The sequence below is a fragment of the Egretta garzetta genome, unplaced genomic scaffold (genome assembly GCF_000687185.1).
Source record: "Egretta garzetta isolate BGI_Z169 unplaced genomic scaffold, ASM68718v1 scaffold175, whole genome shotgun sequence".
Taxonomy (NCBI): domain Eukaryota; kingdom Metazoa; phylum Chordata; class Aves; order Pelecaniformes; family Ardeidae; genus Egretta; species Egretta garzetta.
In genome coordinates this window covers 2,255,542-2,271,737 of record NW_009259860.1, presented here as the reverse complement: position 1 = coordinate 2,271,737, position 16,196 = coordinate 2,255,542, and the positions used below count along the sequence as shown (strand labels likewise).

The window sequence follows — 16,196 nt, the reverse complement described above, 5'->3', positions numbered from 1 at the left end:
ACTCTTTCCACCTCCCATTTTTCTTCTGTGAATTGATAGTTGAGCAAAAGAGACTGCTTCACTGGTATTTTGAGAAATAGAAGCATTTGTGATTCTGAGGAATATTTAGGGAGGAAGTGATAAAAATGGCAAGAGGCAGGAGGAGAACCAAAAAGACGCAAGCTACAAAACTACTAGAAATGTCAGAAAACATAGTTGGAAATACAACAGCGAAAGTGGATGTCAAGGAGGATGACTTGCAGCAGAGTTGAAGTTTGAAGTGATGGTATGGTGGACGAAGCTGAAGGATGTTGTTAAATTTATTAAGGAGGGTTTTCATTAGCAGTATTATTTACTAAAAATGCCTTGCTCACTAAGGTAAAAGACAATGATGTTTCCAATTTACCTGTTGTTTTTTATTGTTTTTTTCTCCCTCACAGTTTCCTAACTTTGAGTGTTTCATTTCAGCGTAAGAATAAACTTGTCTAACGTTTAAGTCATGTTGCTTGTTAATACTGTTGCTTTTTTGTTTCAGATATAACTGCAGTATATAATATGTAATCCATTAGATTTGTGTTTGATTTCTTTGGTAAATACTTGATTCAATATTTTTAAATGGACATTAGGATCATAAAGAAGGGAAGGAATAGAAGACAGCTGTTATTTGAAATCTTCATTAGGATCTACTCTTTATACATTAATGCATGGTGTTTCACCATGTTTTCCTTTATATGTAAAGCATACCTCTACATTTGTTCAGAGGAAATAAAACAAGAAGTCAGTTGTAGGCATTTCAAATACAAGACAGAGTTTTAAACAACTCTATTACATGGACTATTTGATACTGCATTGCATTTCACAGCTTTTTTTTTCGATTAATTAAAGACTAGATACAATTTTTTTGAATCAGCAGTGATCCTAGAATGCATTCTAATTCTACAGCCTCCTAGCAGTTGTTTGCTACTGGAACAACTTGATTTAGTGTAAAATGCTTGATTATAGCTGAAGGCTGTAAAGATGCAATACAATGTAATAATATAGCTATTGTGGTAAGATGGAGGCTAAGAAAGTTGACAAAACAAGCCTTAGAGCTGATATTTACCACTTACAGTTACACTGATTTGGTTTTCTAAATGTATTACTCCGTAATTCTCAATCTTTTCCATGGAGGAGTTTTGAACCAAATTTAAGTTGTAGACTTGTTGCTGTGTACTGTCCCTAAAGTCCTGTTTAAATAGGAGAAGGTTGATTGACGTCTTTTAATTCCTTCATGATATTTACTAGAATAGTTAGCACAAAATGGCATCGTGGTTGTAATGGCCTGTATTTGTGACTGTATCAAGGAAAGAAACAAGATCAGTTGTGGTAGCAGACATTGTATGTTCATGATCTAGTGTTTCTTGATTTATTGTTTTTTATCATGCATATATGATTTCATAATGTGTACTTCCTAAATCATCATCTTGCCTTCAGTTTTTATCATTGTTTTTCCCAGTTCCAAACCTGTTCTGAATAAGTACTTCCTAAATTCAAGAAGCAGTCTAACACAATCTACTTTGATACTGAGGGGAGAAAAGATATTTTTTTTATTTTGAGCTCTGCATGTTTGGGTTTTTAAAATCTAAGGAAAAGTCTTTTATAAGCTGTTTTTCCCCCTGTTTACTGCAATTGCACTTATTCTTGGCTTAATTCACGAGAGGCAGAAATAGTCTCTGCCTTTGCCCTGGCGTATTAACTGGCAGACCTTTTTGTCTTGGCTAGTCGGGTTTTGTGACTTAAAATGTTGGGGTTTTATAAGTCTTGTGTTGTAGTACATTGGAACGATCTCATCTCTGTAATGACCTATCCTGGCCTTGTAAAACAGTGTTCTTACAATTGCATAAACTTTTAAACTCTTAAATAGTACAGAAGTGCGAAAAAAAAAGAATTATCGCACTGAAAAAATATAGTAGAAAAAATATGCCTCCATTGTCATCTTAAGATACAAAATAATCTATCAGCCTGGACTAAGTATATATAATCTGTTGGAGAATGTGGTGGTGCGCAAGTGATTTCATATGGAGTGTCATAGAGTAAAAAGTCTTGCTTTGAACTCTTTGTTCATAGTTTTTAAACAGGTAAGAAGGGGAAAAATAAAAGATACTTTTACTTTTGGTAACTTATTTTTAAGCTTATTCACACTTCAGCAGCAATCAGTAAGGAGATATTTTGGTATTCATGTACTTTCATAAAGTAAGCTTATTAAAGGAGTAACACTTAATTTCTTAGCTTTATCGGTTCAGATTTTAATCCTGTATATTTTTATCTTCTTAATGGCATATACCATAGAGACATCCAAGGTAGCCAATTACATTCAAGGTCAGCTGGAACTAAGCAACTCTTTTACACCACTTTTTTATTAGAAGAGGTAAATCAGTAGCTCTGATTCCCCTGTCTTTGAAGAGAGACTTTTGCACGAATGCTAAACAGGCATCTATCACAGATGTAATTTTTACTCCTTATACAAGTATGTCTTAATTCCGGTAAAATACTTTTTCTTCCTATTGAGAGGCACTGTGTGTATATTAACTTCCTTTTAGGTATGCTAGTACTTGTAAAAAACAATATCTTTTTAAGGTTTATTTTATGGAGCACACCCTATACGTTGTTAATGAATAACTCTGTGTGCATTTCAAGTGCAATGTATGTTAAATCGTGTAATGTGCTACTGACCTGCCTCAAAATAGTCTTCAGTACATGTTCTAGGAGAAGATGATACCTTACATTTTGGGTTTATCTACTCTACTGAGTTTAGTGAAGCTGCCATTGATTTATGACAGCGTAAGTGAGAAAAGAGTCTCATCCAATTGCTTTAATAACACTCACAGAAAAACGTTTTCTCATGGGAAGGTTCTGAGTGTTTATTTTCACTGTTTCATTTAAATCATTATATGCATATTCTGTGTTCAGAAACTGTAGTATCCTTTGCTAAGCAGACACATCCAAGTTAATTAGATTCTCATGGAGATTGGGATTTCCAGGTTTCTTAGAAATGGATATTTTCACTGAGCAGGCTCTTAGTGTGGATTTCAAGTAGTGGTGGTACACAATTTGCTACTTTATGTTGCTTTTCCTCTTCATAAATTTATAGCCACACATTTTCCCTGAAAAATAATTTAAATTTTTTATACAATTTCTTTTATTAATACCATTACATGTGCTTTGCAAGTCACTTTTATAGTTGGCTATTTCTGCAAATGGTGCAGTATTCTAACTTACAGAAAGGTTAAAAGGTGTCACTTATGTGAGGAAGACGAATTAAATGGATCAGCAAAGATTACAGCCTTTTTTAACTTTTAATTTTTAATTTTTTTAACTCTTAACTCTCTAACTTTTTTTTTTTCAACATCTTAAGTCGGAAAGACTGTTAGGATGTGGGTGCATGGAGGGATACTGTTGATTCCCAAAAACTTGTTACTTTGTCAAGAAACAGCATTTCTGTGCATTGCCTGGTTAAATTAAAGGCTGTTCTTTAAGAAAGCAGTATAGCTCATTACCATTATCATCTAACTTAATAGAGAATTTGTATTAATCAAGTTCAGCATGTTGAAGAGAAGCAAGCTCCCCTCTGAATAGGTTAGAAACTAAAATTCATAATTCATTAATTAAATGGTTTTTTTTCTTTAGTTTCCATACTCTGTATGTTCTGAACACCTAAATAATTTATAAAGTAGGTAAGAATGGATTAGCGTTGCCATCTGCCCTGTTCTTAGTCAAAAGAGGTCATATGTTTTCTTACTGCAATAAATTACAGGTTAAATAGTTTCGTCATGCATTTCGGTTTGTATTAACACTATCTGTAAAACAAGCAAGCTTGCTCATTCTCCTCTGTTACATAACTTTCACTACTGATAACTCCATAGACAGACAAGTCTTCAAAGAATTAGGTCAACTAAGGACTTGCCCTGGCGCTGGTCTTTTGTGCTTTCTTGTTTAAAGATTGCAATGCATTGTACAAGGAATTCAGGTGTATGGGAAGGAATGGCCTTCCCACGCCGCCTTCTAGCAGCTGCTATCTTTCCATAATAGGAGAGACACATAGAGAGCATCCTGTTGGGGACTGAACCCGAGAGCTTCTCTTCACAGAAGGAAAGAGAAGATGACTGTGACAAAGTCTGCATTCTGTTCCTCAATCTGCACTTCAGATATCTAAACTTAAACTTCACTGTACATTTCTCTCTTCTGTGGTTTGTCCATGAAGTTTGTTTGTTTTGTTGTCTTACTGTCTATTATCTTATTTTTTTTAAATCACAAACTTGTGCATTAAATCTTCTCTTGGAGATAAATAATTGTACTCTATTCTGCTTAGCAGTTTGAAAGCAGCTCTTTATGTTGTGGTGCACAGCTTTCCTTGCTTTGCTTCTCTGGTTAGCCTCTAAGATTCAGGGTCCAAGGAACAGGTCCTGTTCTTTTTCCACTTTAGGGATCACCTCATTAGGAATATTGATCCCTGTGTTTCCTCACTGGAAATTAACTTATTTCCAGGCAGGTTGTTAGGTCCGTGTGTTTCCTTTGTTCTGTGCCTGGAACATTCATCAGTATCAGCATGAGTAGTCTGTAGGGACTGAGGTCAGTACATGGCCTTTAGAAAAGTATTGTATTTGCTCCATAGTCATCAATGAAGCAACGAAGCAACTAGCAACCAAGTTGTTGAAGGTCTGCCTTAACTTTTCTGAATTAGGCTTGCTGGAAAACATGTAAGTAATGAGCAGAATAGGAGAAAATAACGTCAAAATTTGTGGTTATGAACTAGTTATGTGTTTGCATTAACATGAAGTCCAATACAACAATTCAAATTTTTGCAGTATGAGTCACACAACTATAATTTAATTTGGAACTCTTTTTGAAAGGATATTGGCATTACCATTTTGTTATTGTTTCATTCCTCTGCAGTTCCTCTTTTGTCCAGTTTTGCAAGTTGAATGTTGGTAATAGTTGATTGTAATTTGAGCAATGTTAAGATTTTACATTGGAATTTGAACACGTATTCATACCAGGTGAACATTTTTTGTTATTTTTTAAATTAGCTTACTAAAAAATAATTTATTGGTTAGTAATAAGAATATTACTCAGGCTGGTTTTGTCAGGCAAATTCTTTACTCTCTTTGTATAGTAAGAAAACAATAGAACAATATCCAAAATTGCTTCTACTTTATATTGAGAGAAGAGTGAAAGGAATTATCAGTTTATTACATTTATGTTCAATGTAGTCAGGTGTAAACATTATAGATCTAATAAGAAATGGCATCCCTATGTTAGAAAAAATGATCTTTTATTTTTAATGTGTCAAAGAGTTTTAAGACAACTGAGGAGGATGCTCTCACCATTACAACAATTTGAGTGTAATGTAGACACTGAGAGAGAACACTGGAATAAGTCATGATTACATAACATCACTTTAATTAATCTTTGAAAGCTAATTATGACCAGGAGTTAATTTCCAAATAAGAATAGGTTTTCCCTTCTGTAGAAAATTACAGAATAAGTTTGATCATCCTAGTCTGATTCAGTAGCCTAATTTCAACAGTCATTGTACTAATCACGTGCTTAAGTGCCCTTCTGGTAGTTTGTAGGGGAAGGCAAGTAACCAAGACAGGTAGAATTGTGCCCAGGAGTAATGAAACTAATGTGGAAACAAGAGTCAGTAATTTGGACTGCAAGTTGCTTCTCAACAGATGGCTAAGACCTTGGGTTTTTTGGTCTAATATATTAATAGCTGGCACACTAGTGAAATGTAGAATGCTTTATTTGAATCTTCACAGTGTAGCAATGTTGCCTATTTCAGAGAATACTTTTTATCTTGAGTCTGTTTGCTGCACTGTGCTATTAAGAAAAAAAAAAAAAATCTGACATTCTGTCAAATTAAAAAAAGAAAAAGGAAAACTTTAACAAAGCAGTTATGTGAACCAGAGCATTTTTATGGTCTTTTAAAGGTAACTTCTAATTTTTTTTCTGGGTATTCCTTTTGTAGGAGCTATTTGCCTCCCTTGGAGGGAGGGGAGAATAAATGGAACAACATCGGGATCTAAAAGCTTAATGGTTTTATTGCTGCATTGTAATTATACTAATAAACACCTCTGTCCATGACCTTGGAATTTATAGTGCAGTGAGAAAGATTTATTGACATGTAATTTGGAAGAAATATGGGATTATTGTGTAATTACAGTGTGTGGTTATTAAGCATATGTACTTAAGTACCGTTTATCCCTCTTATTTCAAGACCTTCAACTACGTTTCAGTTTTCACTCAAATACAGACAGGCTTCTTGTTAAATCCAGTGCCTGGGAGATCTTTCTTATATTATTGGGTCAACTACAAAGTAACTTTGTTACCTTGAGATGTGCAGAGGGGATCAATAGATCTTTAAAACAGCATGTGATGTTTTTAAAGAAATGTTCTAAACCCTATTTTTCCTAGCAGTTCAGATATCAATGTGTAGGACTTTCTGCTATACAGGTTCTTGATACACAAGTCCTTTATACATAGATTTACTTCTTGCTGCTGTTGAACTAGGTTATCCCTAGGGCCCCATCATCTCTTCACCTTAGTCAGGTTTTCCCATGATCTCCCTTTCTATTTGTGTGAAGCTAACTCCGTAAAGATCTTTGTATCTTCTTGTGAAACCGTAAGTAACTAACTCAAATACCTATTGGAATATAACTAAGCTATTGGAATATAATCAAGTATGGCAAAAGGCTAAAGCCAGAGATGCACTCCTTTGCGCTTTGGTCCCCTTTCTTGGCTACATACAGTTGGCAGCAGCCATGCCTGTCTTTCATGTAATCTGGTTTTTGAATTTAATTCGGCACTCCGTTTTCATTAGGTATTCAATGATTTTCAACGGCAAGTTTTTTTCAAAATTTATACCACTTTCAGCTTCCCAAATCTATAGCTATGTTATCTTCTTTTTATCATGAAAAGCATACAAGCTCCTCGAGTTTGTAGCAGGATAACAAACTCAAAGCAGAAATTATTTTTTTACATTGCTTAAATTTTTGTGTTGATTTTAAAATATGTATTTATCAGAAACTCACTGAAGTTCTTTGTGCTACATGAATCTTTTTACTGTCTCAATTAGAAAGGCTTTTAAAAAAGTTCTTAAAACTTTCTAGCTAAAGTAAACCTACCTTAATTGTTGGTTGTTTTTTTCATCTGTGGACTATACAAAAAGTAATTAAGTGATTAAAAAAATTATGAATTTAAGATTCTGAATTCTAGATAACAGTCCCAAGATTTTATTTATAAGTAGTACTTTGCTATTGTACAAGAAAATTTCTCAGTTGTGACAATGAAGAAATAAGTGTTCTTAAACCAGAAAAAAGTTAATGATCATTCACTAAAATAATTGGTTGTGTGGTATCACCCAATGTGTTCAATAATAAGGCATATTTATTACTGTTGCTTCTATAGGTGAGTGAAGCAGGTAATTTTCCAAGTTTTGTAGTCGTGATGCCATTTTATCTTTTTCTCATGAAACATACCAAAAGTGAGAAATGTGAGTAATATTCGGTTTAGTAGTTGCAGTGATTTATCTCTGTCAGTGTTTACCATGTCTGCTTCAGGACGTGTGTGCGCCATGCTCAGACAAAGGTATTCCCTGTTTAAGGTTCGTGCTCTCAGTTGGCACTTGGTATGCCACAAAGCATACCCAGAGGGGAGGGAGACACCCAGTCAATATGCCTTTATAGCACTTCGATCTCTTTGCTGAATATTGGGATGTAACGTATCTTTTCAACAGAATGCTTTAGAAAGTTGCCTTTTATATTAGTTAAATCTTGTTTTACTGTATCTGTTCTTTCTGCATAAGAAGAGGACTCTCCAGTTCTTAATGCAGGTTGTGGCTGGCATAATATTAAAATAAAATATGCACACTAAACAGCATTTGGGGCTTTCTGTGGAAACACATACACCTGAATACAAATGTACGGTTTGGTCAGAACTCTTCTGAAAGAGAATTCAGTGTTTGAATGTAATCTGTGTACAGTGATAAATCTGCCAAAGCCCATGTTAATGTTATTGCCATGGTAAGAAGAGATTTGTCAAATCCATTAATTAACGAAAATGGAAAAACTGTTGCTGAAGCAAGATCAAAACTTTAGCTGGCACAAATTGACATACCTGGCATTCTCTGTAACTGCTTAACGTGATGGCTCACGCTAATGTGCCAGTGTCTGGTGCCGTTGTGCAGCAGCCTCTTCCAAGAAACTGCTGCAGAATGACCTGCAGCACTAAAGTACCCTAACTGGGACCACCAGTGTGTTGAGGTCATGCACAGTATATTTTCTTACTCAGAACTGAACCTTAAGGTCTATTTATGCTAAAGACTTTTAGGATTCCCATTTTTGAACCAATGTCTGAAGTGAAGGCATATAGCCAGTGTACCATAATGCTTGTTTCTTAATTTTAGTTCTGAAGCAGAATGCTGTGGATTTAAGCTGTCCTTGATGACTTTTTAGTCTGTGTCCAGATTCCCACGGACTTCAGAGTGTATGCCTTTTTAAAAAAACAATGGGAATGAAATTGTGGTTATTTAACTTGTAGGTAAAATTTCATTGTCATTGTTAATAACTTTATTGCCGTTGTTTCTCCTTTCTGAATTATCTTAACTAACTGTTGTGATTTAGAAGTATTCCAAACAAATTGAGTGATTCAGATCCAGTGGAAGAATATTTTTTGAGAACTTAAAATAATCTGCTTCTGGGCTTAGAAATATCACTGGTAATGCAAGATCATTAAGACCAGTAGGACATGATCAGAGACAGATGGTTTGAGCCTGGTTCACCTATAATGAAATGCAAGAAACAGGTGCAATGTGTTGTGTCACCATAGATATCCAGCTAAATATTTCTGTGTATGTCATATAGTAGCACTTATAAACCGTAGTAAAGATAAAGTCTAAGTGCTGTTTGTATCTTTATCTTGTAGACTGTGAGCTAATTGTGCTAGCTGTGGTGAATGGAGTTAAATCCACTTGGTGGCTGGTAACAAGCAGTGTCGCCCAGGGCTCAGTTTTGGGCCCAGTTCTGTTTAACGTCTTTACCAATGATCTGGATGAAGGGATTGAGTGCACCCTCACTACATTTGCAGATGACACCAAACTGGGTGGGAGTGTCGATCTGCTCAAGGGGAGGAGGGCTCTGCAGAGAAACCTGGACAGGCTGGATCGATGGGCTGAGGACAACTGTATGAGGTTCAACAAGGCCAAGTGCCGGGTCCTGCACTTTGGTCACAACAACCCCATGCAGGGCTACAGGCTTGGGGAAGAGTGGCTGGAAAGCTGCATGACAGGAAAGGACCTGGGGGTGTTGGTTGACAGCCGGCTGAATATGAGCCAGCAGTGTGCCCAGGTGGCCAAGAAGGCCAATGGCATCCTGGCCTGTATCAGGCATAGTGTGACCTGTATCAGGCATAGTAGGAGTAGGGGAGTGATCGTGCCCCTGTACTCAATGCTGGTGAGGCCACACCTTGAATACTGTGTTCAGTTTTGGGCCTCTCACTACAAGAAAGACATTGCCTTGCTGGAACATGTCCAGAGAAGGGCAACCAAGCTGGTGAGGGGTCTGGAACACAAGTCTTATGAGGAGTGGCTGAGGGAACTGGGGTTGGGTTGTCAGTCTCTGGAATGGGCTGCCCAGGGAGGAGGTCGCATCCCCATCCCTGGAGGTATTTAGAAGAAGGGTAGATGAGGTGCTTAGGGGCATGGTTTAGTGGTGGGATGGCAGCGCTAGGTTAACGGTTGGACGTGATGATCTTAAAGTTACTGTAACTGATTTGAAGGCATGACACTGCCAAAGCACAAAAAAGCTGCTGCTCCTGCAGAGCTGGATCTTAGTCTAATCTGCGGTTGCGCAGGGTTAGGTATTGTAGTGGGAGAGGAATTTTCTAGGGAGAAAAAAAAAATTCAGTCCTGAAGTAGCATGTCAGAGGTGAATGAGGAGCGAATGATCATGTGCTCATGCCACCATGCATACGATTCCAAAAATTTATTCTTGCTTGACATCAAGGGTTTTTCTAATACACTTAAACCTCACAGTGATAAAGCCTGGGTTTTTCTAAAATTGTCTTTGTTCCATTAAGGTGGTATAATCCTTCTCTGCAGCTTTCCGGTAATGCTAACATAATTCACTTAGCTCAGAAGATGATAAAAATTTCTAGATTATCACATGCATAAATTTTATTATGTACTTTAACATTTTCCAAAACATTGTTTAAAAGTAGGGCTTAATTATTATCTCTGATTGGATTAGTGTATGTCTGGAAGCCCTAGTGGATATTGGTATTCTAAAGGGTGTCCCTCATTTGAGGTGGCTTTTCAGCTTCTATTTCTTTTCAAATGCAGCAGTGCCTAGCTAACCCATTTGAACACTGGTGCTTTTGTTTGCTTATACTAATGGTCCATGAGGGTCTAGCCTATGTGTAGGCAATTTATATTTTGTGATTACTTCATATAAAAACTTCCAAAGTTTTGTTTAGTTTCACTTTCTTTGAAGCTGAGCGACATGAGAACATGGGATGTCTCTTCTGGAATAAGTGGTGTTATGTGAATTTATTCAGGAATAGAGACTTTTTAAATTAATAAGCTCTTTTAATTCACAATAACTTTAAAGCATACACAGCTCAGTGACTTCAAAAAGCATCTTCAGTCATTCTTTACTAAACATTTTGAGCTAATGCAACTGAAAAATGCATTCCTTTTTTGCCAATCAGAATAAATTTTCTCCTAAGATATGTCTGCATTGTAGCACAGAGATGTTAAACCTAGCTTTTAAGTCTTTGTACAGGCACTGTAATCCAGCCTGAACCGCACTGCAGGTAAAATGCTTGTGGTACCTAAACTTGCTTGGATGTCTGAACGCTATGCTTCAGTCAGTAAAGTGACTGTTGTCTAGATGTACACATGTCATGTTTTAACTCTGACTGGCAACTCAGCACCACACAGCCGCTCGCTCACTCCCCCCACAATGGGACGGGGGAGAGAATCAGAAGAGTAAAAGTGAGAAAACTCGTGGGTTGAGATAAAGGCAGTTTAATAGGGAAAGCAAAAGCCACGCACACAAGCAAAGCAAAGCAAGGAATTCATTCACCACTTCCCATAGGCAGGCAGGTGCTCGGCCATCCCCAGGAAGGCAGGACTCCATCATGTGTAGTGGTGACTTGGGAAGACAGATGCCATCACTCCAAACATCCCACCCCACCCTTCCTTCTTCTTCCCCCAGCTTATATACCGAGCACGACATCATATGGTATGGAATAGCCCTTTGGCCAGTTGGGGTCAGCTGTCCTGGCCGCGTCCCCTCCCAGCTTCTCGTGCAGCTGGCAGAGCTGAGAGCTGAGAAGTCCTTGGCCAGTCTAAGCGCTACCCAGTAACAACCAAAACATCAGTGTGTTATCAACGTTCTTCTAGTACTAAATCCAAAGCACAGCACCGTACCAGCTACTAGGAAGAAAACTAACCGTGTCCCAGCTGAAACCAGGACAACACAGGTAGTGCCATTCACCTTCACAGTGTCAGTGCCTCTGATTTCAAATGACTTTTGTAAGAAAAATCTCTTGCAAGGTGAAAACATATGCGTTTTCCCCATCCAGTCCATTGAGTGACTCTTGAATAAATTTTTATTGAAATGTTTCTTAATACTTGGATTCTAGGTCTTGTAGAGTTAACCGTATATCACGGCTGCTTTTTAAGCTACCTGTGGCATCTTTTAACTTACAGTTGTCTTTAGATGATTGCTTGATTTTTTTATGATACTGATTTGGCTAAAGCTTTCTGCTATTAGCATAGTTTGTGTTCCAATATTATGAGGGTTTCTTATATAAAACAACCACAAGCACTTGTATTTGACACTGTGTCAGAAATGTGAAGATATGTCTGCAAGTATCCCTTAATTCACCAGAATTTTGTTGGTTATTTATTAAAATCATTGTGCTGGTTGGCACTACTGTTTCCTTTAGCAGATCCACTGATGCTCTGTGACCTCATTACACAGGGCACTTTCTAAGATATGAAGAGCCATTTTGCACCTTGTTAGATACACTGTGATCTGTAAGCTATGTTTAACTGCTTCTGTGCTATGTCACATACTTCAGGGAAGAGTCATCAGGTGTGTCCTTACTCTGAATACCAGCATGTGACAGCATACTTGCTGTCACGATGAGGGTCTAGTAGCAAAGAGGTTAAAAAAAAATTACTGCTTTTTCTGCAAAGCAGATTCAGCTCATTCAAACGTCCTTTTAATTATATTTCTTTTCCTAGAGAATTGTAAAGAGCATGTGAAAGCATTTGTTATTGAAGGGATGTCATGGGTGGTCAGCCTCAGATTAGCTCTGCTTTGTAAGAGCAGAACAGCCACATGGAGTTCATTTCAAACTGTTTTAAGACACTGCTGCAGCCACTATGAAACACACAGCAAATCCAGATGTAGTATGTTGATATTGCAGTTTGGTTTCCGGTTGAGAAGTGTAAATCCATCTTATTTGTTGACATAGCTATAAATGTATGTCTTAGATGTTCTTTTTTTAATGTGTTGATAAGAAGTCTCAGTTATGGATCTTTTTTTTTGCCACAGAACTTTTTTCCCTGAGTTTTTTACTCTCCTGTTTTGATAGAAGAAGTTTCATTTTGAGTTTTCCTTGAAAAGTAAGAATTCTTTTCAGAAAACATCCCATGGAAATTCAGCTGTATAGTTTGAGCTAATGTAATTTGGTTTGCATTGCAGTCATGCACACTAAAAATACATTTGGCATTAAATATTGATGTAACTTTTTGTACCTTTTGGATTTGGACCTTTCAGAGATGCAAGATTTCTCTAGGTTATCTGCAGACTGTCTTTTCAGGCGCACTTAGAGACCAACCTGAAGATTATATTTGCCAACAGGGATAATGGGAAGTGTGTTCAGCTGGTGGAGGAATGGATGTTGGCTAAACTTTGTATTGTTTTTATCATTGTGGAATTTTATTAGTTTTGTGTGTAGGACAGTTTTCAGGATGTATTCAGTGTACAGGTCTTTTAAAAAGCAGTATTTTGCATCTAAATGGAAAATATACATATAAAACATTCTGAAGACAAAACCTTTATTTTCACAAATTAGTTCATAATACACATACTGCAATATATTTGCATGTCTTGTAGAGCTGTGTTGTCTCTGCATAATTTAAATCTAATTTAGTAAGCAGTTTGATCTGGCATTAGTTGATCTTGGAAAATATGCTCTCAGTATAAATGTGTCACACATACTTTGCATGAATCTAAACTGTATGACTGTCATTGTTCGTTTAGAATGATTGTCCATCTTATCTTTTGAATAGAGTGCTTTTTTTGTGTGTAAAGAATGACGGTGTGAAACTTTGTTTTATGTTTGTAACTTGTTTTGAAGAAAGAGATTCCTCACTTGCAAACCCTAAGTTTGTTAAAATTATTTGTGGAAGGACTTAGCCAACAGACATCCAGTGAGACTTTTCTTCAGTGCTATCAGTTACTTGCTGTTCTCCCCACCAAATGGTTTTTCATGCTCAGTTTAAGGGGGGAAAAAAAAAGCCTAAATCTAAAATATCTGTAATGGAAACTCCTAAGAATTCTGATGAAAACTCGACTGATCTGTGAGAGAAGGAGTGCAGTGATGTCTGAATTAGCACCTGAATGCCTAACCATCTGAACTAAACAGATAACTGGCATTTTACGGAATGTCAATAAATTGGAGTTTGACTTCTAAGTTGGCTCAGAATCACTTCTGCTTGAAAGTGAAAGCTCAGCATCTTCACAGAACTATGTGCAGACATAGTAGGTTTTTAAAACCTTCATTCTTCTTATCATATTTAGCCTCAACTTTCTAACAATTGTAATTGTCCACAGAAAACATTTCAAGATAAATCCATTATCAGGTTTTGAAATTTTCTTATTTTTGTAAATACTAAAACCTGGGGAGCAAAATAAGGGCTATATTGTGGATTAAGTGAAATATCTCAAGGCTGTGCTTTTCTGATAACTGAACCTGAAGTGACCTTTCTCAGACACAATTACAGAGCTGTATGTTTTTCCTTTAATTTCATCAGGGGTTTAATTAGTATACAAATAAAACTTCCCTTATCTTCCTTTCTACCTAATTGGCTTGTCTTCGCTTATATATGAAGAATGTGAAAATGGGCTGTAATTAGGGTGACCGTGTTAACCTTTTTTTCTCAAATGTACTGTTGCCTAAAGGCCTCAAGGCCTAAAAACAGTGCTTTGGATTATTGCTTTGCAATCACTATGGCTCTCCCATAGGTTTTCTCATGAGCAGAAGGGCTTTGGGTGCTGCAGGTTCCCACTGCTTAACGGGATCTTCATTCTTCTCCCCACTAAATGTTTATTGATTATCTCACTGCTCCACACTCAGCCTCCAACAACTTAATATCAGGTGACAGTCAGGAGAGTTCTCCAAGTAATTAGAGTGGAGCATTGAGGGAACAATTAGGAGCAGAGTTATTAAACTTGATTTATCCTATTCTCTCCTGAACACTTTCTTGGATATCAGAACATCACACTTTCACAATCTACCCTGGCTGAGAAATTAGTGGCTAACCTGCTGCTTATCATTGTTGCCTTGCTGCCTTGAGGCACACCCTCTTGGTTTCAGTCACTCAGCTGGAAATATTAGAGTCCATAAAGTTTATCAAGGGTTTTAATTAGATCAATCTGAAGAAGGAAAAAAAAGAGGCTTAGCAGCCATTTCTTTAGAATACTCTACACTGTATTTGAGCAATTTCCAAGGCTTGACTTTAACCCACAGTAGCAAGGAGCTTCAAGTGAATGCTGAAACTGCTTTTAGAGAGCTAAAATTAGTTTACGTTTTGCTTCAATATTGCAATATTATTGATAGGTAAAGTCTGAATCCCTTGGAGGTTTCTATAAATAATGCTGAAAGTTTTGAATATAATAAAGCATTATTCAGTGATTGATTTAATAATTTCTGTATTGTTTCCTCACCAGCTAGTGTGGATTGCTGGCCATGTCTCTCAAAGAGTTAGGCTTCATGCTTTCATCCTTGTTATTGCTTCATTAATAGGCCTGCAGTTGGTAAGCAAGATTAGTTAGCAGCTCGCAGAACATTTTGACACCTAGTGGGTCTCTTCACCATTTGTGGTCAGTGATGAAAGCTTTATGCAGGAGCAGACAACTCTTCAGCCCTGTTGAAGGATAGTTATCTAATAAAAATGAAATAAATATGCATAATGTTCCTATTAGCCTGTCTTTCTTCACTCATTTAGACCAGTAGAACCTTGGAGCCAGACTGTGTTCCAGCAGCCTCTACATGAAAAGTTGCTTGCATCAAAATATTAGCAGAATTATCTATTCTGTATTGGCCAGAGCTCAGGCCTGTAACTGCATCTTAGAAACAGATTTTTCAATCAGGTGGGAAAGTGGGGTGGACAAAGCATTGGCATTAGAGACCTTGTTCTCTGTTCAATAAATTTTGACTGTCAAAAGATGGGAATATGGATGGGGGAAGACTCAACTCTGTTTTCAGAGCTGTTTCCTCAATGCTGACTTAGCCTAAGACAAACTAACAGTAAATACAATAAATGGAAGACAATAATGTTCTTTATTCTTAAATTAAAGGCAGCTCCTTTTATCGTTGCTAATCCACATCTGGTTTCTTGGAAATAACTTTTCTGAAAATCTGACAATTCACAAATTCAGCTGTTCAGATGGGACTTTGATAGCTGCTGGTGGCATTAGGGTAGAACTTCTGAAAGAACTTCTGGTGTGACAGCATCAGTGGACAAGGGAAAACCAACAGACGTCGTCTGTCTGGACTTCTGCAAGGCCTTTGGCGCGGTCCCCCACAGCATCCTTCTCTCTAAATTGGAGAGCTATGGATTTGATGGGTGGACTGTTCGGTGGATAAGGAACTGGCTGGATGGTCTCACCCAGAGGGTAGTGGTCAATGGCTCGATGTCTGGATGGAGACCGGTGATGAGTGGTGTCCCTCAGGGGTCCGTGCTGGGACCGGTGCTGTTTAATGTTTTCATCAATGACTTAGACAGCGAGATCGAGTGCACCCTCAGCAAGTTTGCGGATGACACCAAGCTGAGTGGTGCGGTTGACACACCAGAAGGACGGGATGTCATCCAGAGAGACCTGGACAGGCTAGAGAGGTGGGCCTGTGTGAACCTCCTGAGGTTCAACAAGGCCAAGTGC

General features: G+C 37.4%; 1 protein-coding gene across 14 annotated transcripts in view; it reads left to right on the top strand.

Annotated features, from left to right (window-relative positions):
- The window catches only part of CCDC171 (coiled-coil domain containing 171), a 165,807-nt gene that overhangs the window by 84,787 nt on the left and 64,824 nt on the right, over window positions 1-16,196 (top strand). Inside the window, exon 21 of one of the 14 annotated variants that reach the window (XM_035895594.1) lies at window positions 4,048-5,099. The exons of the other annotated variants lie outside the window; for them this stretch is intronic. Within the exon in view, the coding sequence (XP_035751487.1) occupies window positions 4,048-4,335 (288 nt within the window). The 3' untranslated portion in view covers window positions 4,336-5,099. Of the gene's footprint in view, window positions 1-4,047; window positions 5,100-16,196 lie in introns of those variants that run through there. 14 annotated transcript variants of the gene reach the window in all.